The sequence below is a fragment of the Lampetra planeri genome, chromosome 35 (assembly GCF_965212315.1).
Source record: "Lampetra planeri chromosome 35, kcLamPlan1.2.h2, whole genome shotgun sequence".
Lineage (NCBI taxonomy): Eukaryota > Metazoa > Chordata > Hyperoartia > Petromyzontiformes > Petromyzontidae > Lampetra > Lampetra planeri.
In genome coordinates, this window is record NC_136141.1 from 7,499,690 (window position 1) to 7,525,005 (window position 25,316).

Below are 25,316 nucleotides of genomic sequence, written 5' to 3' on the forward strand. Positions count from 1 at the left end.
TCTATTTTTTCAAGATTGTCAGCTATAGGATTGAGAAGAAGTGTTTGTTATATAACACCTTGCCAGGAGTGGAGAAGTGGAAAGGGGCGTTTATTCACACACACTGCACTCTGCGCTCAAGATACCCGAGTTAAATTGCTATCCACGGCTAGCATCAGTGGCGAGTGTTATCTGAATCGGTCCTTACTCCCCACACAATCACCAATACACAACGGCCACTGTGGTGAAGTTCAAGATATCCAAACCCCCTAAAGATTGACATGGCACAAAGGGGGGAATTCTTCCAGCAGTGGCTTGACACCAAATGGGCGTTGAAATTTACGACAATTCCGATGATGAAACCGGCCCATAAGACAACGGGAACAACAGCCTTCTTCATGACGCAGTTATTATTGCCGTCGCTTCGAACAGAACATTCGTCCAGTGCATGCATGGAGTATGCGCAGCGAGCGTTCACGTCGATGTGCTAAGAGGAAACTGGGGTTGCACGCGCTCTCGAGTTTGGCCAATAGTTGCGAGCGCTGAAGAGGAAACGCCACATGAGCCTTCACAAAACAACACTACCGCCAACCACCACACGTGTTCTGCACAGCGTCCAGAATAAGCGGCTATGACCTGCGTACGTGTGCTGCAGAGGCAAACGTGATCTGGTTTAAACTCAAATTGTTCCCCCGTTAAGTTTTTGTTCATTTTAGTTTTTGAATTGTCAGACGCCTGGCATATATTCTACACTTTCCGAGACAACGTGCTACTGTTAGGAACAGAGAAGCCAATTGTCACCGACAACAGCAGTTCTTTATAACTGCTTTTTGTGTTTAGTTTATTGTCCTTAGCCCGCACCTTCGATTAGCACGGTTGGCTACATACGGTGCGAAAGAAGTTCAACATATACGACAAGCAGAGGACATCCGTGGAACTTATTCTGAATGAACGAAGACTAAAAACAAGGTATCTTTTCTTCATTTTTAGGTATGCTGGAGATGTTGTTATTTTTTTTTGCGTAAATTGACATTGATTCGACATTGTTGTTCAAATTAGCTTGCTAATTGAAAGTTGCGTTTTAATATCTATATTTGAAGAACGTCAAAACACACATGCTCAAGCACTGAGATAACGTTTTAAGACATGGAGCACTATATAAAGTATATTGTTGTAAACCTTAATGACTTCCCCCGAATTGCCACCTTTTCGCACTAATGCAAGCCAGGCAATTATGTGCGTGTTTCCAATACCATAACAGCATGTTGTTAGAAATTGTGTATTCTTATTATACGTCTTGAAACACCTTTTAAAGGACAATAAACATTGATCATAAAAGCGTTGTTGCACTGAGGCAGGATTTTTGTCTGCTACAACGGAAGCAAATATTTTGCTTGCTTAATGCTGGAGCAAAACAAACTGATAAAAACAGACATACATATGCAATGCATATGCACAAAGGCAAACACAAATGAACGCATGCATGAATGCAGACGCACGCGTAACAAAGACAAAATATATCTTCGTATAGCCTTAAAAGACCGCACGTAAGTGCACACATAACGGCAAGTGCACACACAAAAGCACAAAACAGCACACGAACACATGCATGCAAGCCCACTCATCTTCTTCGTATGGCTGATGTACGTGTAGTACAGGGGTGGGGAACCTTTTTTCTGCCAAGGGCCATTTGGCTATTTATAACATCATTCGCGGGCCATACAAATTATCAACTTAAAAAAATTGCCTGTTATTATATTTGGTCAAACATTTAATTAACTCACCCCTAATGTGATGGCTGGAACTGCTTCCCTTTGTTGAGGCGTGTGATGTTAACTGGTATTGATGATGTTGCTACTCGCAACTGCTTTTCCAAGTTTGCTCATAGATTTATTACATTTCGAGTCCCGCCCCCGCTTTAATTGATGACAACCCGTACTATGTCCGTTAAGTGTCCTAACCTGTGGATTTCCTTTGGCTCTTTTTACATATGTAAGCATATATTGTTTTTTTCAAAAGCTCGGCTGTACACAGTCCTTGGCGAGGTATCCTCGAGGACATTTGGCTCGTTATTTTAGTCTTTGTCGAGCACTGTACAGGAAATCAGTCACATGTAGTGTGCTCTTAGCTACAGTATTAGATGCCCGTATGAGTTGCACGAAATGTTTCCACCCTTTAACATTATCGGTACGGCCCACCGATGAGGTGAGTAAAAAATGTTTATCTGCATATGCAGCATTGCCGATTAAACCCTATATGGACTTCCTCAGGGCACCGCAGTCTCTAGAAATGCCACGGACGTACTCTCGCCATGCGTCTTCATTCAGCCTCCTGAGTCTCATCTCGATGTCCAGAACGAACACCTCATTTGAGGCCCAAACATTGCACCTCCTGGCGTTTCACATTCCCGCTGCGAAGACACCGCCTGTGTCACCAACCATCAGCCGCATCAGAACATCCACAGGCCCCGATGTGCACGTCTCATTCATAAACGAAACAGCCTTTGTTTCCTCGCTTCGCAGCATACATCTTACTTCAAAAATATTCTCAAGCGGAACACTTGTTGTTGGATACAGCCACATTTGCCAATGTGATTCGTAAATGTAGTTCAACTTTAATGTATAATATTCGTTGGGTCGTTCGGTAAAGCCACGTAGATAGAAAAATAGAAAAAATATCACGACGTTTCGATCGTAACAAAAGCAATTGTCATCAGGTGAAAACATAGCGGGAGAGCTGCTGAGGCAGGATGTTATAAAGGTTTGAGATGCTAATCTTACCTTAACAGGCTAAATGTCTAACTAACACAGCCACCGTTGCTCGTTTTCCTCGATGGTGGTTTTCGTTTTCCTTACATTGTTGACATGCTAATCTCTCACAATACAATGGCCACCTCCACAGCTTCGTCGTCGTGGAGGTAGCTCATCTCTTCGATCTTACATTTACATGCAAATTTCATCTCTAGCCCCGCCCACTTTGCTTATGACCCTTGGGCTACACCCATCTCAAACCTTTATAACATCCTGCCTCAGTAGCTCTCCCGCTATTTTTTTTTCACCTGATGACGATTGCTTGTGTTGCGATCGAAACGTATATCTTTATTATTTTTCTATCTACGTGGCTTTACCAAAAGACCCAAAGAATATTAATTCCTGCAGTCACAAAAGCTTTAAGTCAAGATTTAATGTATAACTTTTATTGAGGGACTATGTGTTGTCTTGGTGTGGTCTGGGACTGTTTTTGATATTATTTTACTGCCTTTTTCAAGATTTGGTTGGATATTACCTCCCCGAAACCTGATATGCAGGGGGCTTCGGGGATGATGGGGGTTCGATCCCGACCCTGATGCCTGCTGTATATTTGGGGTTTGCATGTCCCTGTGGTTGTGTGGATTTTTTCTCCGGGTCCTACGGGTTTCCCCTCCACATTTAGAAACATACATTTAAACTTCAGATTATTTTGCTGCTAGAAAATGTCCAAATGATAAGCCACTCTGTTGAGCTATCATTTGTGGCCAGGTTCGCTTTTGAAAATAAGTTAATACCCAGTGGGCTTTGCCTGTTAGGATGGGGATGGTTTAGTGTTGTACAGGTAGTCCCCGACTTACGATGGAGATGCGTTACGACGACCCCATCGTAAGTTGAAAATATCTTAAGTCGAAAATGGCCTAGCCTACCCAGGAGTCTTAAAGAATGGTGATAATTTAGCAAAACAGAGCAATTTACAGTACCGTACTGTATAAACTATATGCGTACAGTACATCCTGGCAGCGTCCCAACGTACAGTATCCTACCTCGTACGCTGCTGCGTTTGCCTGCCGCGCGAAATGTTAAATATTTTACAATTTTGTCATATCGCTATCGCCATCCTAAGATCGAAATATCGTAAGTCGGACCGTCGTAAGTCGGGGACTATCTGTATTTGTATGTGTTTGGGTGATCTGTTTACCTTTATTGTACTTTGCACTCATATCGTGTTTTTGTACTGTTTGTTGTTGTAACGTTCTAACCTGCTCTTCCTGGACATCTGTGAAAAAATAGCTTTATAGCTCATCGGATTCCTCCAGTATAAATACATATTGTGATTCTGATAAATGCAAAATTAAAACCACAAGCCAAAGAAGTGCAACTGTCGCTATGGACCCATTTAAATGCATTGAGATACATAGGGATACATAGAGACCCATAGAGACCCATAGGGATACATTGAAGACGAGCCACAGCAGTATGATTGCGGCCATGCAACCCAAACTATGGACCACAGAGTAAACCACCGCCGTCCCTTCAACAGAGGAGGAACAGCAAATCTACACGAACTCTCTCCTGAAGCCCTCTCGTCATGGCTAGCAGACATCGACATTGACATTTAGATCCAGAACATATTGCCATCATTCGCAAGACTATAAATAGCATCGTCTTGTCACAGTCAGTGACGCAATTGGTATTTTGGGGAGGGGGGGGGCAGCAGTTGTCACGCTTGTTGATTAATGTTTGTCTCCTCAGTAATCGTCCACAAAATGAATAATCTATTATGTCGAGGGATATTCTCATCAATAAATTATTATTTGTGTGATACTTGAGTGTCATTGCAACATCTAATGGTTGTGTCTTCCTCAACGATGATTTTGACTTTTCATATATTCAGCATCACGTGACTGGACTCGGGAATTGGGTTCTGTTTGGTTTGGTTTTCGCCATCTGATTTGTTTATGTCAATTTGCTTCTCATTGTAATTGTCCATCACGTAACATTTACACGTAGTTTGCTAAGTTACTGAAATACTGTCATTTAATTCCCACAACCAAAAGTCTGATGAGCTGATTCTAGTTCAAGAATTGTTCGACCGATTCTGAATGGGATTTTTAAAAACGACACGGACAAAGTGATCGCACGGTACGCAGGCTCAGATTACGCTGAACCGCTCATACGCCACCGACCGACCCCAATTCATCCTGACACACAAGAAACGATTCCAAAAAACGATCGTGTTCTAATCTAGCGTTAATAATATATAGTGTTAATATTAAAATGGTGTTCCACCTGACCTGTATGCTGCTGATGATTAGTGAATCATTTGCCGTGCAGTACCGTACTGTATTAAACATTTATGTACATTCATATACATTGTATATACACTTACATTTAATATCTACACTCGTATAGTAATATAATATTATATAGTGTAGTGTATAGTAGTATATAGTAGTGCATAGTAATATAGTAGTATCTAGTAGTGTATAGCAGTATATAGTAAGATAGTCGTATGTAGTAGTGTGTATATAGTGTATAGACTCGTACAGGCGAACCCCAACTTACACGAAATCGCGCTTACGCGGGGGTACACAGAACCTAACCCCCGCCACGTACTCTGAGACATCAATGTATTTGCAAAAAATTACCCTGAACCGCACATCCCTATTAAATAGCCTAGGAGCCAGAGGATATTTGTGTCAGACCCCAAGGTGAACAGGGCATGCATCTTAATCCTGTCCTTGCCGATTTACCTGGGGCCTGCCGTCACTTGTGACGGTCCTTGATCGCGAGCAGAGAGAGTCAGGGACTCTGAATGCACAAATAACAATCCGAGAGCTATGACCTCCCAATAGGAATTGTAGACCTTGACAAAAGGCACGTGGAGCAGAGACGTAGGTCTAATTGAAAAAGAGTAAGCGCAAAAGCTGGATCGGTATTGACAATCAATAGGACAACACTTTAATATATTGTGATGCAATTTACCTAAGAAGCGCCTCAATGCAGCAAAGTGTATAACCAATGCGTAGACATTCCACACAATCTTGATTTGAAGCTTTCGTGACTGCAGGAACCATACTCTTTTTTTTTTTTATAAACGCATGCAACTCTAAGACAAGGATCGTGAGGTGTGGTGACAGCATACAGAGGCCTTCATGCAGCAGTGGATAAACCATGGGTTGCTGATTGTCATGGATGATGGATGATGATCCAAACATTGCACGTCAAAATAGATGCGTGGGTATCGTGAGCGTAAATGCAATCGTGGAGCGATAGCAGAACGATTCGCGCTACGAACACGGTGGTGACCTTGGTTCCAATGCCGGTCACGGTCAACATCAGCGGTGAAGTGATATTTGAACTTGTACTGCTCCCCTCGCCGCCGTCCCATCAAAAGAGACGAGAGCTAATGGGCATGACGAAGACTTCATTTCTCGTGGAACATTTTCTAGAGCTCCACCAAACCCTCTGGAATGGAGCTCGGCCCTGCCAGGGCCGGATTAAGCTAGTGCGGGGCCTGTAGCATTGTTATAAAGGGGCCCTAAAAAAATCACAAATATTAAAACACACATTTTTGACTTGCATAGACAAGTACAGTAATTGTATTTTTTCATTTGCTATACAGCCAGATAATATGACAAATCGCTAACCTTAAACACCCAGTCGCTCATAAAAGTTGAAGGCGGTATCGTGCTATAGTAATCGAGCAAGTGCATAATCACTGAAACGGAATTAATAGCTTGAACGCATTTAGCGCGGGGCACTTGAAAGTGCGGGGCCCGCAGCATATGTAGATACTTTTGCTCCTACGATAATCCGCCACTGGGCCTTCTGGTCGACTCTGGCTAAAATGTATCATTATTAAAACGAGGACACGACACGGTAGCCGCACTGCTGTCGAGTACAGCAGCAGCCTAACGCGGTGAGTCAGCTTGAGCTATCGCCTAGATCGTGCGTTTATTTCTGCCTACGAGTTTCCCGTACGGCGAAGGGCGCGCCTCATTGCGTTGGCAGCACGAGGCCTATCCCCCCCCCTCCCACTTCTGTGTTCCCACAGGGGCGAATAATGTACGGTGTGTCAATGCTGGCGGTCCATGCCCCCCCCCCTTTTTAAGAGACAACGCGTATCCCCAGTGAGTTTGGGGAGCGACTCTCGTTCAAGTTCTAGGCGTTGTTGCAGCGCCTCACCGTCACTTTCTTCTGCTTGACGATTCCTCCTCAGCTGTTTAAAGTTGACAGCCGAACTCTAGGATCTGCTCCTACACAACGCGGTGCAGATTGTCACAATCTGGCTTCGGGCCTCTTGCCCTTGGTCGCCAAACTCTGGCTGACACCCAAACGCCCGTCTCGGTTAACTGCCCTCCTCCGTCCTTCTGCGTTCTTGCACGCACGTCTCGGCACCCACCACGGTGGCGAGATGTTAACTACCTCGCCTGGTATGCACGAGGTCGTGGGTTCCTTCCCGACCCTGAAGTCTGCTGTATGTTTGGAGTTTGAATTTCTATCTCTCCCTCTCTCCCCTTGGTTGCGTGGATTTTCTCCGCGTCCTCCGGGTGTCCCCCTCTACATTTAAAATAAGCATGCGTTTAGAGTATTTGACTGATGCAAATTTCGACGTGAAAAGCCACTTCGTTGAGATATCATTTGCGGCCAGGTCGCTTCTGGAAAAAGAGCTATATAGCGCAGTGGGCATTAGCTGGTAAAATGAATTAAATAGTTTTTTTTGTACTGTACAATTTCCTCTTTCCGCATCACATCTGCAATAATGTCGCTTTCCCTATCGAAATGCATTGCATCCTGTCCTTGCACCTCACTTTACGTAAGGCCTGAATATTATTGTCCTAGTTACTTTATCACTAACGCTGACCTTGTGTTTATTACTGCCCCAACAGGAGTGTTGGCCTCATCGAGTAACATTTCGGGTGTGAATATGACACTTTCCCCCCTACCGTCGTATCTATTGCATCTGCTGGTGGCCCCCTAAGATAATTTTGACGATTTACATTTGTAAGGCGCATTTCATCCGCAGATCCCAATGCGCTAAAAGTTAATCTGTGTCCTACAATTGCCATGGTGTTGTGACTATCACCATTATCATCAGCAGCAGCAGCCATGATCACTCCACTGCTGGGCGAAGGCCTCCACCAAGTTATCAGTTGCACGTTATCTATTCGTGCTGAGTAATTGTACCCGGGACCGGTTCCAACGCGTCACTCGGGTTTACCTCGAGGAATTCGTGGCAGCACCCCCCCAAATCCACACAACGGTCCCATCGAGTGCTGGCGTGAAGGTTCTAAATTTGAAGAATAAAAAAAATTGACCGGCGATTACTCGAGTGGGAATATATAGAGCAAGCATCGTCCGCCGACAGCGAAGAGTTCACAGGGCCCTCCTGAAAAAAAGTCACGAGGTTCAATTAAGCTTTGCTGGGCGAACAAGATAAGTCAGTCTATAATACGAATAAATATATAAACAAATGGTGTGTTTTTGAGTAACGTGACAGGAAGCTGATTCATTTGGCCCGATAACAAAAGTCGAAGTGATTTCAATTCCTGCTCAAATAAATATCTCCTCTGAGTGCAAAACTAAGAGGCAAGGATGAAGCTTACCACCAAAAATGGAGCCCCTTCACGATCTCTTCTCCAGTGGACATTGATTCTTTAGAGCATTCGTGAGGGCATTGAGGCACCCCCCCCCCAACTTCGTCCCCCCTCTCCCTTTTATTTATCATGGGGTTGTGGAATGTATCCATTGTACTGTAATCCGTAATGTGTGGTTGTGCTGGTGTCAACCCCCTTTTATATCCTCTGTGTTTGTACCTGATATCGTTTTGTTAGTAAAATACTTTTGGAGGAAGAAAAAAAAACAAATTTCTGTGAAGCAGTCCTGAGCCGGTCGTGTTTAATTCAACAGAGGTGACTTTCCCACATAGTGGTACCAATTTTGTCAACCCCCGGAGAGAGAGGGATGATGGGCCGACTCAAGCCCCCCAACCAGGATTTTGAACTCGCAAAAACCTTCCAACAGTGAGCCCGCTCGCTCGACTGCTGGGCAATTATGGTAAATATAAAAGTACTGCGTTTGCCTTTGTAAGTGAATCGTAAGTTATCGTGCTGTATCAATAGAGAGCTGTTGAATAAAAGTGTCACCATGAAAACGGTTCGTGTATTTTCAACGTTTGCCTTTTTCATGTTTATGTCGGAAGAGGGAAAAAACACCGTGCAATTCTGGTAACGAAAGTGCATACGCAATGTGGATAATTGCTGCTGGCATCTGGGTACCTCTATTTTGCACAAACCTTTTATTTTCCTTTGACTTGCGGCTATTATCTCTAAAAGCGGGTATTATCTGTGGAAAACCGTATCAGAGTCAACAATTAGTGGCGCTTTTATAATCACGACCTCTGTGCGTCTCTAAACACATCACAATTCTGTGCAGCATATGGCAGGTGTTATAAACATTTTTTTTTTTATAACACTTGTTGTTAAGACTAAGCACTTCATCATAGGCTCTAAGGAATAGACACCGGCGAACTCGGTTGACTTCGGCTCTGAATATATCAAAAACATGTAAAGGTCCAACCCCGCAATTGCTTGCTCATGCCACTGCTGGTAGGTTTGGCCTACTCTTCCTATCCTGGTGAGGATTTATTTAGAAAGAGGTGGGAATACCCACACTTCGCCGCACCACACTCAAGCCGCCTATGGGAAGTGGTCAAATCTATCCACTGTGTATGTATATGGGTGTAAAGCGGTTTGAGGGAATTTAATAAACCTTGCACCGTTGCGTCAAACAACGCGGAGCGGGATCGCATCGAACCGGAGACGTTTGGTTCGCAAACCTGACTTGCCAACTATCATGCGCACACAAGCAGTGGCATTCGCTACTCTAAACTGCACCCTTTAACCCCCCCCCCCCCGCCACTTCACTCGCATTTCATTTATGATTAAATGAAATTCTTTTTTTTAAGATCACCCCTTGCCAGAGACATTTTACAGTTGCACATCGAGCAAACGAAATCGCCGCCACGTGCGTGGTGGATCGCTTTGCGTTCGCGTGGTGGCGACGTTCTACGCCAGAGCAGAGAGTCGCAATTGCAATTGTGCAGGAGGCAGATTCATTGCAATCACAACGCAATTGCAATTTCAGTCAGCGTTACTCTCGCAATTACAACTCACCCTCCAGGTCTGCACATCAGCCGTCGTTAAAATGACTTCAGGAATGCAATGATACTCTTTGTCCTTTTGAAAACTTGTTCAAAATAACGATTCATAGTTTTGCGATGTAGATCATTGCAAGTTTAAACACGTATGTGTGGAGAGTGCTGGACGCTATTAATATGAAATCGAGCACATAATCACGTACAGGATAGACACAATTGCAATCGAATACACGTTAATTCATCGCATTATTTTGCAGAATTAACGACTTTTCTCGTGTACGACCGCATAGCCTTTTTTGCGGTTATTGCTGGGTGATATTTGCCCCGAAATTGAGTACAGGTGCATAGTTCCAGGAATTTAGTTCCCCGCAAAAAGCTCCGAGCACATGAAGCAAAAAAAAAACCCAGCACGCAATGTCAAAGGGTGAAGGGTGCTCACACGTGGTTTGGTCTGTTGAGCTGCGTGGTTTGTCCGCACCTCCGATTTAACACGGTCGGGTTGCGTATGGTGCGAACGAAGTCCAACACACGTGCATACATTACTCGAATTGTAAGATGTTGTGGGTTTACTCTCCAACACACCGGTGTGCTGAAGTAGTCACTAATTGGCACACCTTGTTTACGCGACAACCCTTACTAACCCTTACACCTACGTGACTTTACCGAAAGAACCAAAGAGTAAGGAGCCTTGCAGTCACGAAAACTTCAAATCTAGAATTAACCCTTACTCATTGGCTGTGTCGGGTGGTGGCGGGTTTAACGACACATTTATATTCACGCGATCTAACCCTAACCCCCCAACCCCCCCACCCCCAAAATACCCTTTATTATGGATACCAGTTAGAGGAGGGTGCCAATTTACACCCTCCTCCTGATCGTGGATGATGGCATCACTTATGTCAGCACCAGGACAATGCCGTTTTTACCCCACCGCAGGGCCTCTTACCCCACCCTACCTCCTGGAAACAAATCGGACAGCGAGATTATTCGCTCGTGAACGAATAAAAATCACGTGATCGCAATCGTTGCGCTCTTAGCACTGTAATTATAGCTCGATCATTCTCAGTGATTCCCAGACAAGGGTGAGAATCGTCGTTAAGATTTTTTACATTTGAAAAAAATCTTCTTAGTTGTATATTTATGTATTTCTTATTTTATTTTAATTGTGCGTTCTTCAATATATGTGCTCGTTTATTGCTGTTGTTGTTGTTATCGCGATGGGTTAAGAACTTTCTCGGATCTCCAGTTGCCTCGGTCCAAAGTGGACGATGCCCCTTGCCCGATCCTGGCCAGCTGGCTCAAAAAAACAAATAAAGATAGAATAAACACGTGTCCCTATGATATTGCAACATGATATTACAATTTCTAGATAATCTTAAAATGCGCTCATCGAGACACAAGACTCGGGTAACAAATTAACTCCTCTCCGTACGGTTGATGACTAAGCCGGGTAGCAACTATAGTTTTACATCGGCGCGGTTGAACCCAGGTTCTTCATTGCATCAGGAGTGGCGGAGTGTGTCGGATTCTCTGTCTCTCTCTCTGTCTCTCCTCCCTGTGCCCAATCTCGTTTTCGATCTTCCTCCCTCCTTGCGCCAGATCACTGACATAAACTTCCCCCTGTACATTAAGCAGTCCCTCTTCTTATCCTCCCTTCGTTCCTCCAACTCGCCTCTTCTCCATCGCCCATTCCCTTCCTCTTTCTTCCCCTCGCCCCTCCACTCCATCCCGTACTTCCCAAATAGCCATTTCGTAACCTCCCCACGTGTCCTCTGCTGTTAGAGTCATTCATCCCTCAGCCCATACACACCCCTGCCATCTACATCACTCTATTTTGTACCGCTTTAAAAACATCTAATGCGCCCTGAGCTAAGGCACAATAAATATAAAATAAGATCTTAATTTGGAGCTTTCGTGACTGCAGGAATTACTCTTTGGTTCTTTCGGTAAAGTCACGTATAAAGATAAAATAATAAATTAAATAATAGCATACTACGACGTTTCGATTGCAACACATACAATCATCAGATATAAAAGAAATAGCAACAAAAATCTAACCAGAAAACTATAGACAGACATATAAGCAGGCAGATATCACAAAGATACATAGAGAACACACATCGGCACACAGATAGAGAACGTCTCTGTGACGAGGCCTTAAATAGAGAGGGGGCGGGGGCGGAGAGAGGGAGGGGTTAGAGAAAAATTAGCATGTCAATGAGTAGGACGACGCGTGGTAAGGTACGCAAGCTTGAAAATTAGGAGAACGGGAGAGATACACACTAAATTAAATAACCTAGCAAAATATCGAAATGTAATGTAATGCAACACAGAGAGTCGGTCAACACACAATTAACGCATAGCCTGGTTGATTACGTATTTCAAAGATTGCTAAGTTAGAATTTAAGTGTGAAAATTCCAAAGAGAGGCAAAACACAAACACGAGGAACGGAGACACACAGACAGAGCAGATCTTTGAAATACGTAATCAACCAGGCTATGCGTTAATTGTGTGTTGACCGACTCTCTGTGTTGCAAAACATTACATTTCGATATTTTGCTAGGTTATTTAATTTAGTGTGTATCTCTCCCGTTCTCCTAATTTTCAAGCTTGCGTACCTTACCACGCGTCGTCCTACTCATTGACACGCTAATTTTTCTCTAACCCCTCCCTCTCTCCGCCCCCGCCCCCTCTCTCTATTTAAGGCCTCGGCACAGAGACGTTCTCTCTCTGTGTGCCGATGTGTGTTCTCTCTCTATGTATCTTTGTGATATCTGCCTTCTTATATGTCTGTCTATAGTTTTCTGGTTAGATTTTTGTTGCTATTTTTGTTATACCTGATGATTGCTTGTTTTGCAATCGAAACGTCGTAGTATGCTATTATTTAATTTATTATTTTATCTTTATACGTGACTTTACCGAAAGAACCATAGAATAAAATAAGATTTTTAAAAAGGGGTGCCACGGTGGCGAGACGTTGACTTCCTCGCTCGGGGAAAATAAAATGTACTGCATTTGAATATTCCTGCTGGGTCTCCAACATCTGCAGATTATGCAAATGTGATCTCTAGGAACGCAACCGCGGAAATTGCATTAAACTATTTGCATACCAAAAAAAGAAGCCCACAAAAGTTTTACATAAGTGCCCAATTTTAACCGCGTCGTAAGGCCATATTAAACAATACATGCGGGTGCAACACATGTCTACCCAGTAGGCACGCTCGGCACACTGGACAGACGACGCTGACAATTTCATTGATTTCCTTTCATTGCACAATCTGAACAAATCACGTGCGGTTGCACAATATTTGCCCAATACTTTTCCATCGCACAACACAGCGAGATGTTGGAGTGATCACGCTGCTTTCTACGTTCAGCCGTAGCAATGCAAGCACGTGGCTCCAAGGACAGCGGGCGCCTGTCGATGTGTTTGGCACTGCAAATAATGCGCAGTTGACTGCAAATGCGTCGCCCATCTCCGTGAACTCAGTACCGCATGTTTTCTAAACCATGCACCTTTGGTGGGCTGCAGTAGTAAATAATTGGCGTTTTGTTTACGTGACAAATCCCTTACTAATCGGATGTGTCGGGTGGTGGAGGGTTACGATACATCTATACTTTCGTGATCTAACCTAAAAACCTTTATTATGAATAAACGGTTGTTGTTTCATAGTTTAGGTAACTCCCCCACACCCCCCCTAAATACAATTGTAGAGCATGCACTCTAGGAACATTAACTGAGTGAAATAAAAAAGTTAATTGAACTCGTAGGCTTTCGCAACTGATATTATGGTGTCATAAGTTAATATTTCGGTCAGATCACAATTCTGGCAACTGCCTGATGTGATGCTGATTGTAATTACCAGCGAAACGTCGTTACCCAATTGTTAAATGTGGTGTGGATTTGGTCTCCAACACACTGCTGTGCTGAAGCAGTCATACATCGATGCGCTTATTCATCACGTGACAACTTTATTTATTTGGCTGTGTCGGGTGGAGGAGGGTGCACAACACAGATTTTACGAACTCGACCTGACTCCACGAAAACAATTGTGAGCACATTTCCAGAAGTCTTTGGCGTGCTCGTCACTTGCTATTTTCTGTGGCTGAAATCACCGCAGGAATTGCCCGGTAGCTCATGGAATTCAAACTGTAACAGCGCTCTGATGTGTGTTCTTGGGTTGCACCCACCGCGTATTCGTTCGGGTATTGACGTTCGACGTTTCGGTATGACGTACAACGCCAAACGATACGCTGGCTAACAACTCGACAACATGTCGGAGAGCTGCACAGTGCAGCCGCCAAAAACCCAGTGGCGTTCATCACCACTCCCCATAAAAATTACCCAGTGGCTAATGGGGTCAAACCGCTGAGTGGTGGCTATCTGACCCCTCTCAGAGGATGTAATATGCACAGCGCTAAACGATGGTCGAATATGCGCATTGGTCTGGATGATATACACGTGTAAATATGAGTGGTGTGTGCAGAATTGTGTCATTGATATTGTTTTTGATTGTACATTGCTTTGTGGCGTATGTATTTTGTGGCAATTATTATGTTTAAAAATGTCACGGACACACAAGATGAGTGACAACTCTGTTGCGGATAGCAGCAAGGTACACAACAAGAACATTAATAAGAATAGTCAGAGAAAGGGCTGGATGGCTGAAATGGCGAGAGATGACTGGTGTGGTGTGCGATAAGAGGGTCCCAGTTTGGTTGAAGGGAAAAGTGTGTAGTGTATAGTGTAGTGTATAGTGTAGTGTATAGTGTAGTATATAGTGTAGTGTATAGTGTAGTGCATAGTGTAGTATATAGTGTAGTGTGTGTAGTGTATAGTGTAGTATATAGTGTAGTGTAAAGTAGTGTAAAGTAGTGTATAGTGTAGTGTATAGTGTAGTGTATCGTACAAGACGGTGGTGAGTCCGGTGCTGTTGTATGGGGCCGAGTGCTGGGGCACAAGAAAGAGGGAGGACCAAGCTATGGCAGTCACAGAGATGATGATTTTGCGGTGGATGTTTGGTTTAACAAGGAAGGGCAGGGTGAGAAATGAAGAAGTGAGAGGACGACTCATGGTGGTAGAATTCACTGAGAAGATGAGAGAGAGAAAAGACTCTGCGTGTGGTTCGGTCATGTGGAGAGACAATAGGAACATTATGTGGGTCAGAAGGTGCAAGTGATGCAAGTGGAAGGAAAGAGATGAAGAGGAAGGCAGAAAAAGAGGTGGGGGGAGGCGATGCGGTGCGGTCCGACCACAGTGGCCCGAGGATAGGAATAGAGAGATGGCGCAGGACAGGGCAGCGTGGAGAAGGTTGGCAAGGACAGCGGACACCCCACATGAGTGGGACAAACGCGTGGAAGAAGAAGAGTTAGAGAGAGACAAGTTAGTTTTTTTTGGTCTGGACATGTAATGGGAAAACAAGAGACTGTATATAATGTTTTTTTACTGAGAAATATACGTACCACAAAAAAAGCTGGTAAAACAGCAAATTACGTACCTAAGCAATTTGAACAATTGGATGCAATTGGGAGGGGTATATAATGCAATGTTCTCGAGCAATATCATGCACAGAACTAAATGGAAGGACATTCATGGGTCGCCGAAGTGTTTGAAAAAGAACATCGAGAGAGATACGGGTTTTCTATGTAGTATTATTATAATTTGTGCAAGAACACGTGGTGTCATTTTGACATGCAATGATGTCTGGGAAATCATGGTAACGTTTTTGATGGTGAACGTTTCATTCTGTGCTCATACGATCACTTGTGTGTGGCCTACACACGCATATCCTGGCGGCTGGTGAAATGCGCCCCCCCCCCCACCCCCGCAGCTTGAATTGGAAGTTTGTTATTACTTCTGCAACATATGCTACAAACTCTTTGGTTCCTTCGGTAAAGTCGCGTATGTATAAAATAAAATAAATCACAACGTTTCGATCGCAACACGAGCGGTCGTCGTCCTCAGGTGGAAAGAATATCATCCAGCAGTGGAACTACTGAACCAGCGAGAGAGCTGTTACAACAAGAGGTTATATATGTGGCGATGGGCAAGCAAGCGGGATCTGAGCTGGAAAAGAATTCCATTACCATCGCTACATATAATACATTGCTGCGGAGGGAGCTGGTAGGAACGTTGGGTTGCTCGGTCAATGGCCAGGGTCAACGGCGGCGTGGTGTATTCCGCAAATATGGCCGACTGTGAGGACGGGCACAAGCCGGCGTGAGTAGGTTAAACGTTGAGTTTTATGAGGGCACCACGGGGTGACCAGCCCCTCCCCACCCAGCCCCACTCCTCTCACCCCCCACCCAGCCCCAACCTCTCCACCCAGCCCCTCCCCACCCTCCCCACCTAGCCCCTCCCCACCCTCCCCACCCAGCCCCTCCCCACCCTCCCCTCTCCACCCAGCCCCACCCCTCCCATTTTTGGATGCACGACGGACGGACGGACACAATAATCCCATGTGGGCTGGTGTAACCAGGTGGTTCCTACAAATATAATCTTGGTGTAACAGCTCTCTCGCTGGTTCAGCAGTTCCACTGTTGGATTATATTTTTTTCCGCCTGAGGACGACCGCTTGTGTTGCGATCGAAACGTCGTGATTGATTTTATTCTATACCTACGTGACTTTACTGAAAGAACCAAAGAGTATGGATTCCTGCAGTCACGAAAGCTTCAAATCAAGATATTCTACAAAACAATTGTCTGAAGGGCCTCGACTCGGCATTCAATTATTCTAACGACCCCCTTTCCCCAACAGGTCGTTAAAATAAACCGTTCACGCTTTACTTTTCAAACTTTCAACGCGTGCGCGCGCGTTCTCTCGGTTTTACGGCGTCTTGAGATCACATTAAGAATAAACAGGACCCTGCGGGGTGGGCTGGTAGGAACGAACAATTGAATGGCTATAATAAAATGAAATGGCAAAAAATGGCCGCCAATAAGTGGATGCCCCGTGGCCCCGCCCTCCACCCGCGTAACCCCGCCCCGGCCACCCGTGGCCCCGCCCCATCTCGGTGTCCCCGGCCCCAGCTCGTTGCCCCGCCCCTTACCGCCGTAACCCGCCCCAACCCCGCGTAGCCCCGCCCTCCACCTCGTGCCCACGCCCCTTGCCGCCGTTGCCCCGCCCAGCCCCGCGTAGCCCCGCCCCCTGCCGCTGTAGCCCCGCCCAATACACCCCTAGCGGGGGTGAGATTCCCAGGCCTGGCTCTAGGCTGGAAAGCCGCCGAAGAGGAGGGGGTAGGGAGTTGTTTTGAATGTAAAATCTTTAAATGTAAATGTTTCTATTAAAAAAACATCAGGGAATGTAACATTGTTAAACATTAACTCCCTTGCACACACGCGGGGGAACGATACGAAAGGAGAGTTTGAGGCGTTGTTCGAGGCTTGAGGCCTAGCTGTAGGCTTTAGGGCGCTGTGAGTTTTTTATTTAATTTCAAAGTTTTAATTAAAAGCTATCACAGGGAATTATAAGGGAATGTTACACGTGTTTAGCCAGGAAAGCCTAATTAATTTAAATGTTTTAATTAAAAGCTATCTGAGGGAATTATAAGGGAATGTTACACTTGTTTAGCCAATAAATCCTCACAGAGTCTAAAGGTTTTTTGTAGGGTCATGCCAAGCGTTTGCAGTAGGGGGCGATGTTGCTACACGGACGGACGGACGGACGGACAAACGGACGGACGATATAATCTATTGTAGGCTGGTCCACTTTTGATTTCTGTTTTCTATCTACGTGACTTTACCGAAAGAACCAAGAATATGAATTCCTGCAGTCACGATAGGTTTAAGTCAGGGGTCCTCAAACTACGGCCCGCGGGCCACATGCGGCCCGCCGAGGACATTTATCCGGCCCATGGTCACTAATTGGGCTACGCTTGAGCACTAATTGGGCTGCGCTGGTGAGCACTAATTGGGCTGCGCTGGTGAGCACTCATTGGGCTGCGGTGGTGGACACTGATTGGGCTGCGGTGGCGAGCACTGATTGAGCTGCGGCGGTGGGCACTGATTGAGCTGCGGCCGTGGGCACTCATTGGGCTGCGCTGGTGAATGGTTCAATGGGCCAATTGACTGGACTTGCCCCCCAGGCCTAAGGCTGCCAGCCCTCCCCTGGCTGCGCTTGACTGGCTCTCCCTCCCTCAGCTCCCTCACTTGCCCCTCGGCTCCACTCCCAGTGATATTCCTGTGTGCTGGGGATGTACTGCGATCTGTGAACAAAACTGCAGGTGTAATTAACTTTTTAATGGCACCCGCACCAGTGTGAGCCTGGGGTAAAAGCGGAGTTCCCCCAATCAGACTGCATTGATGGGCAGTGCAGTCTGTATGTCTCTGTGTGGGCAAAGTTATTGCTGCTATATTGTTTTGTAGCGCTGTATATATATATATTGGTATCTTACTAATAGCAATTTTGACTCCCTAGGAAACTGATGTCAAGAAAGAGAAAAATTGACTCGGAGTGTAGGATATTCAAAGAACAGTGAACTTATGATTACTTTTTCATGCAGTACAAGGAAAGAGCTGTGTGTCTGATATGCCAGAATATAGTGTCTGTGTTCAAAGAATACAATTTACGTCGACACTATGAAACTCAACATAAAGATAAATATGATTGTTTGGTCGGAGAAATGAGAATAGATAAAATATAAAAACTGAAAAATACATTAACAACTCAGCAAAATACTTTTGTGAAGCAGAAGCAGCTAAATATGTCATCACTGCGAGCAAGTTTTCAAGTTGCCAAGCTAATAGCGTGCACTGGCAGACCATTCGTGGAGGGAGAATTTGTTAAAGAATACCTTCTTTCTGTTGCCAAAGATATGTGTCCAGAGAAGGCCGATTTATTTAGTACAGTGAGTCTTTCAGGACCTACAATTACACGGAGGATTGAAGAAATGGGAGACAATTTGCATCAGCATTTGCAAAACTCCACAAAAAAACTTTCCTATTTTTCCTTGGCACTCGACGAAAGCAATGATGTTCGTGATTCTGCACAACTTCTAATTTTTATTCGTGGGATGAATGACTATTTCGAAGTCACAGAAGAGCTTGCTGCACTGCAAAGCATCAAAGGAACAACTACAGGAGAGGATATCTATGAAAAGGTTTGCCAAACTGTGAATGGTTTGGAGCTGAATTGGGCTAAACTAGCCAGTGTGACAACTGATGGTGCCCCTAGCATGGTGGGGTCTAAGAAAGGAGTAATTGCTCGCATTAACCAAGAGATGGACAAACATAACCATTCTCATCCAATAGCCATACACTGCCTCATCCACCAACAAGCGCTGTGTAGTAAATCACTGAAGTGGAACTCTGTTATGAAAATTGTGGTATCTTGTGTTAACTTCATTATAGCTCATGCACTAAACCACAGACAATTTCAGGAATTTGTCTGAACTAAATGTTGACTATGAAGATGTTCTGTACCACACAGAAGTCAGTTGGCTGAGTCGAGGGAGAGTTTTGAAACGTTTCTATGACTTACTTCCACAGATTACAGCTTTTCTGCTTTCAAAAAACAAAGAAGTACCAGAGCTCAATGATGCAGAATGGAAATGGCACCTTGCCTTTCTGACAGATGTAACAGAGCTACTCAACAGTTTCAATGTGCAACTTCAAGGAAAGGGGAAGCTCCTCTGTGATATGCAATCACATGTCAAAGCATTTGAAGTAAAATTAGGCCTCCTCATCAAACAAGTTAAGGAGGAAAACTTCTGCCATCTCCCCACAACTCAAAATCTGTTAGCGGAAAAACCATTGGTTGCAATTCCCAAACAAAACATGTGTGGATTCACTGGAAAAATTGCAAAAGGAGTTCCAATTTAGATTTATAGAGCTTCATCTCCATGAACAGGACATACAGCTTTTCCGTAACCCATTTTCTATTGACATTGAAAATGTGGATACAATTTACCAAATGGAACTGGCTGAACTGCATAATTGTGACTCTCTGAAAGACGCATTCAAGTCAAGCAGCCTTCATAATTTCTATGCATCTCTCCCCTCTGAGACATATCCTCATCTCAGGAACCATGCACTCAAAATGGCAACCATCTTTGGCAGCACTTATGTCTGTGAACAGACTTTTTCCAGAATGAAACATTTGAAATCTCCAACCAGATCTAGACTAACGGATGCACACTTGCATCACTTGTTACGACTAGCAGTGACAAATATGGAACCGGACATTGACCATCTCATTAGCCAAAAGCAGGCCCATAGTTCCCATTGAAATACTGGCAAGTTTGTTGATTTAACTTTACTTGTTCTTCATTTAAAATATTGTATTTGTTCCCGTTTTGTTTCTTCACTTCAAAATAAGATATATGCAGTGTGCATAGGAATTTGTTCATAGTTTTTTTAACTATAGTCCGGCCCTCCAACGGTCTGAGGGACAGTGAACTGGCCCCCTGTTTAAAAAGTTTGAGGACCCCTGGTTTAAGTCATTATAACCATTTACATTCATGCAGTCCCTTTATAACTCACTGGACACAGCCAAATTTGTCCAATCCACTTTCCACTGCCAGACGAGAGCCTCCCACGCGCCTTGCGTGGCCGTTAAGGAATACATTTGACCATACTTCACCCACGCTGGCCAATGTGGTTTGGTGAAGGTGGTGGGTGGGGGGTGCAGAATAACCGTGGACTTTTTGCTGCACTGCCCTCTACTGCCCACAACGCCTACCGCACCCGTCTCTGGAACATCGCGGTGGTTGCTTTTGCAAGCACTGCCCAGGCTCTACCCCTGCTTGGTTTGTTACCACCGGCTGAGATCGGGAACATTCCCCGGTGCTTTGCTCACTTCAGCGATCATCGTTTTACTAACCCCACGAGCCATCACGATCAACCTTAAAGCCACCACGGCGCAATAATAGTACACGATTCCGTTACGACGGTGCATTCTTTGTCTTCTCATCGTTGGCGAGATTTGATGACTGATGGCTGTGTCCAATCTAAATTTAAACCCATCGCGTGGAAGGGGTGACTCCGAGTGTACGGTACCCAGAGGCAGACCTCATAGCAGCGAGCGTCGGTCACTGATGAGTCTGAATGAGGACGAAACTGGTCAAACAGTCGTCTATTACTGCATCGCTGCTGCTGCTGCTGTCAATCGGTCACATTGTTGTGATGGTAGCCTAAGACAAGGGAGACTATATACTCTATTGCACATGCAGTCCATGTTCCATTTGCATGTCCTTGATTGAATCGTATGGCGAACGGGCCGCTGTTGGCTGTGCAAGTGACTGCCTGGAATCCGGCGCGGTGGACGCAGCAGCGAGGGTTGGTGGATCACACACAGAGATGTCGTGAAACTCCTTTCCTGTGAACATCGATGAGGAGTCATGCCGTGGCTCACCAGGAGAAGGCGATGCGGCGAAGTTGTGGACTTTTGCCGCTCCGTCTGTACGGGGTAGAGCAGTGTTCGTCACTAATTTTCAGAGGGGGGCAACTTTCGCCAAAAAGACATTGATTATTCAGTGTTGAGGACCGGTACACCATTTGAAACCATTGGGGGTTTGACAGCAGTACGATGATGATGATGGGAGGTGTTTTCAATATTTGTGTATTGTCGGGGGCCGCACGTCAGGCGCCGCGCTATAGGCCACCACGGGCCTTGCAATGAAGACCACTGGGATAGAGTGTTTCGCCCTCGCACTGAGGGTTTTTTTTCTGGGTGCTCTGCTTTCCTTCTCACGCGTAAGCACGCAATAATTAGCCGACAACACCTCATACATATAGAGGACCGCAGAGCTTGGGCAATTGTTTGTGGCTTTCCGCTGGCCCGTGGTTCCATCTCACGCCTCCGAGTCATCCTCAGCGAGCGAATGCTTTGGTAGCGACGCGTTCCAAGTTGAAACTCTTATTCTTGTTATTATTATTACGACAGTGCAAGCGAGACGTAACGAGACGCGGGGTGTTTAATTGGCGGGCGTTTGTTCGTGAACGCAGGGCCCCGCCGTCGCTGTTGGGCTGCAGGGTTGCGTGGGGGGCGGCCGGGGGGGGGTCGAGGACGATGCATCAGCCCCACGCCAGCCACAGCAGCGAGAAGCGGGTGCAGCACGCGCTGTCCAGGTGCTTGCAGGGCCTGCACGACCTGCAGAGGACATTCCGTGGTACGCTCACACACACTCACACACACGCTCACACACTCTCACTCACACACACGCGCTCACACACACTCACTCACACACGCTTACACACACGCACTCACACACACACGCGCTCACACACACTCACACACGCTTACACACACTCACTCACACACAAACTCACACACGCTCCCTCACACACACACACGCTCACACACACTCACACACGCTCACACACACTCACACGCGTACTCACAGACACACTCAAACACACACACACACTCACACGCTTACACACACACTCACACACGCTCACTCACACACGCACTCACATACACAACAACCGCCATTCGCCACTAAGTGGCGGTGACGTCACCACGACGCTTGTGCCAGGCCACGTGCACCTTGAGGCCACGTGAAGTGTCGAACGCCCGCTGGCAGGAGGTCACGGGGCAGATCCAGCAGGTGCCACGGGTCGACTGACCGAGATAACCGAGATGACTGGCTGATGCACCACCTGTGCCCCCTACTGTACCAACTTGCTGTGCTTTAGCCACCCGGCACTCCGCTCGTTGTTGTGAGCATCGCTCCTCCGCCCTCCGTTGTTATTGGAGGGCGACTGCCTCCAACTGCCCAGTAGCGTCCTTCACGAGCCTCCTCCACTGAGGCCGATCTTGACACCGCTGGTACCAGTCATCGGCAAGTCCACTCAGCTCCACGTCCTCCTGTACCACATCACTCCATCTCTTCTTTAGCCCGTGCCGCGCCCGTTTAGCCCCCTCGATCCGGCCGAACAAAAGCTGTTTAGGCATGCGGTGGCTGGGCATGCGGGCTATATGACCCAGCCAACGCAGCCTTGCCTGCCGGAGGAGCTCACCGATGGGACTTTGCCCAGATCTTTCAAGGATTTGTGAGCTCCTCACACAATCCAGCCTGGTTAAACCCAGGATGGATCGTAGGCAGGCCAGCCTAAATGTTTCCAGCTGGCGAAGATGTTCCATTAGGGGGGTCCACGTTTCGCAAGCGTAGAGAAGGGAGGGAATGACCGTGGCCGAGAAGACCTGAAGCTTCGTGCGGAGCGACAGACCAGGTAGCTTCCACACAGCGTTACGCAACCGATGAAAAGATATTGCCGCTCGACTGATTCGGAGTGAGACCTCTGCTGATAAACTGGAGCCGGTCATGAGCACACTGCCCAGGTATGGGAAACTCTCCACTCTCTCCACAACTGCCCCATCACCGATTGGGAGTTGTGGGGGTGGAGTGTCCGATGGTACAAAATACCGAGGCAGGTGCTTAGTTTTGGTGGGGCTGATGGTAAGGCCCCACCTCTTAGTGGCACCGCTCCAGTCTCAGCAGCAGCGTCTCCAACTCCTCTTCTGAATGAGCAGCTATTACCAAATCATCGGCATACATAACGTGGTTGACCAATAGGGAGCCATCTCTTGATCGCACCCGGGCGTCGATCAGCCTCCCATTATCTCTGTACCAAATGGAAATTCCCCCGGTACAGCTATTGAAGGCTTCACGAACCACGCAGTCGAAATAGATGTTAAATAATGTGGGAGACAGAGGACATCCCTGTCGCACCCCAAGGTGTACAGGGAAAGGCTCCGACTCCCGGCCACGTAGTTTTACCCGGGCCCGCTCACCATCATGAAGGTCCTTAATGATCGTGAGCAGAGGGTCAGGGACTCCGAAAGCACGAAGAACAACCCAGAGCCCAGGCCTACTGATGGTATCATAGGCCTTGACCAGGTCAATAAAGCAGAGATGTAGCTCTTGTTGGAATTCCCTACACCTCTGCTGTAGCAGACGGACAGAAAATATGGCATCTGTGCAGGGCCGCCCTTTCCTGAAACCGCATTGGGGCTCCGCAAGCCTCTCATCAGCGTGCCTAGCAAGGCGATGTTGAATAATCCTTGCCAGGACCTTTCCCGGCACACTGAGGAGTGAGATGCCCCTGTAGTTGTTACAGTCTGTGCGGTCCCCCTTCTTAAAGAGGGGGACCACCAGGGCATCCTTCCAATCCTGCGGAACCCGTCCAGTGGTCCAGACTGTTGTTATGATGTCATTTAGGGCAGTCTGTGCACAAACGCCACCCTCCCTCAGCATTTAGCTTGGGAGATCATCTCTGCCCGGTGCATTTTCCTGGTCTCAGACTCCGGATCGCCTTCAGTACTTCCTCAACAGATGGCACCTCAGCCAGCCACTCACAGGGGGTGACCTCTTCCAATATTTGAGGCAGCGCAGCCTCAGCAGGGTTATCCCCACTTTGTGCAATGATGTTTTCCTGGCTGAGAGATTTTCCCTCCCCCAGGACCTCACAGAAATGCTCAGCAAATCTGCAAACCTGTTCCTGGGGGTCGGAGATTGGATCACCGTTTTTTCCCCTAATGATGGTAATAGGTGTGGTGCTGCAGGTTGCTCACACACACTCACACGCGCTCACACACACTCACACGCGCACTCACACACTCACACACGCTCACACACACTCACACACGCTTACACACACACTCACACACGCTCACACTCACACACTCGCTCACACACACTCACACACACTCACAACACACTCACACGCTCACACACGTTCGCTCACACACACTCACACACGCTCACACATACTCACAACACACTCACACGCTCACACACGTTCTCTCACATTCACTCACACACACTCACACACGCTCATTCACACACACACACGCTCACACACACTCACACACGCTCCCACACACTCACACACGCACTCACAGACACATTCACACACTCGCTCACACACACTCACACACGCTCACAACACGCTCACACACGTTCGCTCACACACACTCACACACACGAAGATAGATGCGAAGATTCCCCCATGCAGCCTTCGCAGATTGTTGGGCACTGGCGACTGCTGGCCAAAGGAGCACTGATGAAGGTCAACACGCGTGGCTAAAACCACGTCCGGCCGCCTTTGTCTTCCCACGGGCTATGCGCAATGCGCTGCACACGTGGCGTGCATTGCACGTGCAATTGCGACGGTGCCGTGACGTGCACACACGCAACGCATGACGGGGAGTCGTGCCCTGCCTGCTGTTCTGTGAGCAGCGCACCTTTTGTGTGCGGCTACTTTCAGCGAGTGGAAAAATCGCGCACGCAGGCGCATGCACGCACATGTTTGTCAGGTCGATTAAGTACCTACCGCTTGCCAGACTATTCAGAGGTATCCCCCCCCCCCCATCAATCATTTCGTATTGTAATAGTTAGCAGAGAGCCAATGCGTGCATTCAAATGTGTAATGCAGTGTCCCGCATGCCACAAGGACAGGTGAGTTATGAGCGCGCTCTCG

General features: G+C 46.6%; 1 protein-coding gene across 4 annotated transcripts in view; it reads left to right on the plus strand.

Moving 5' to 3' along the window:
- Nucleotides 1-25,316, plus strand: part of LOC144730355 (phosphoinositide 3-kinase regulatory subunit 5-like) — an 82,702-nt gene continuing 57,386 nt past the window's right edge. For 2 of the 4 annotated variants that reach the window (XM_078611114.1, XM_078611116.1), the window contains exons 1-2: nucleotides 4-948; nucleotides 21,837-22,000. In XM_078611114.1, the coding sequence (XP_078467240.1) occupies nucleotides 21,901-22,000 (100 nt within the window). In that variant the 5' untranslated portion in view covers nucleotides 4-948; nucleotides 21,837-21,900. Of the gene's footprint in view, nucleotides 970-21,836; nucleotides 22,001-25,316 lie in introns of all 4 variants that reach the window. The other 2 variants (XM_078611117.1, XM_078611115.1) reach the window with 2 other exon arrangements.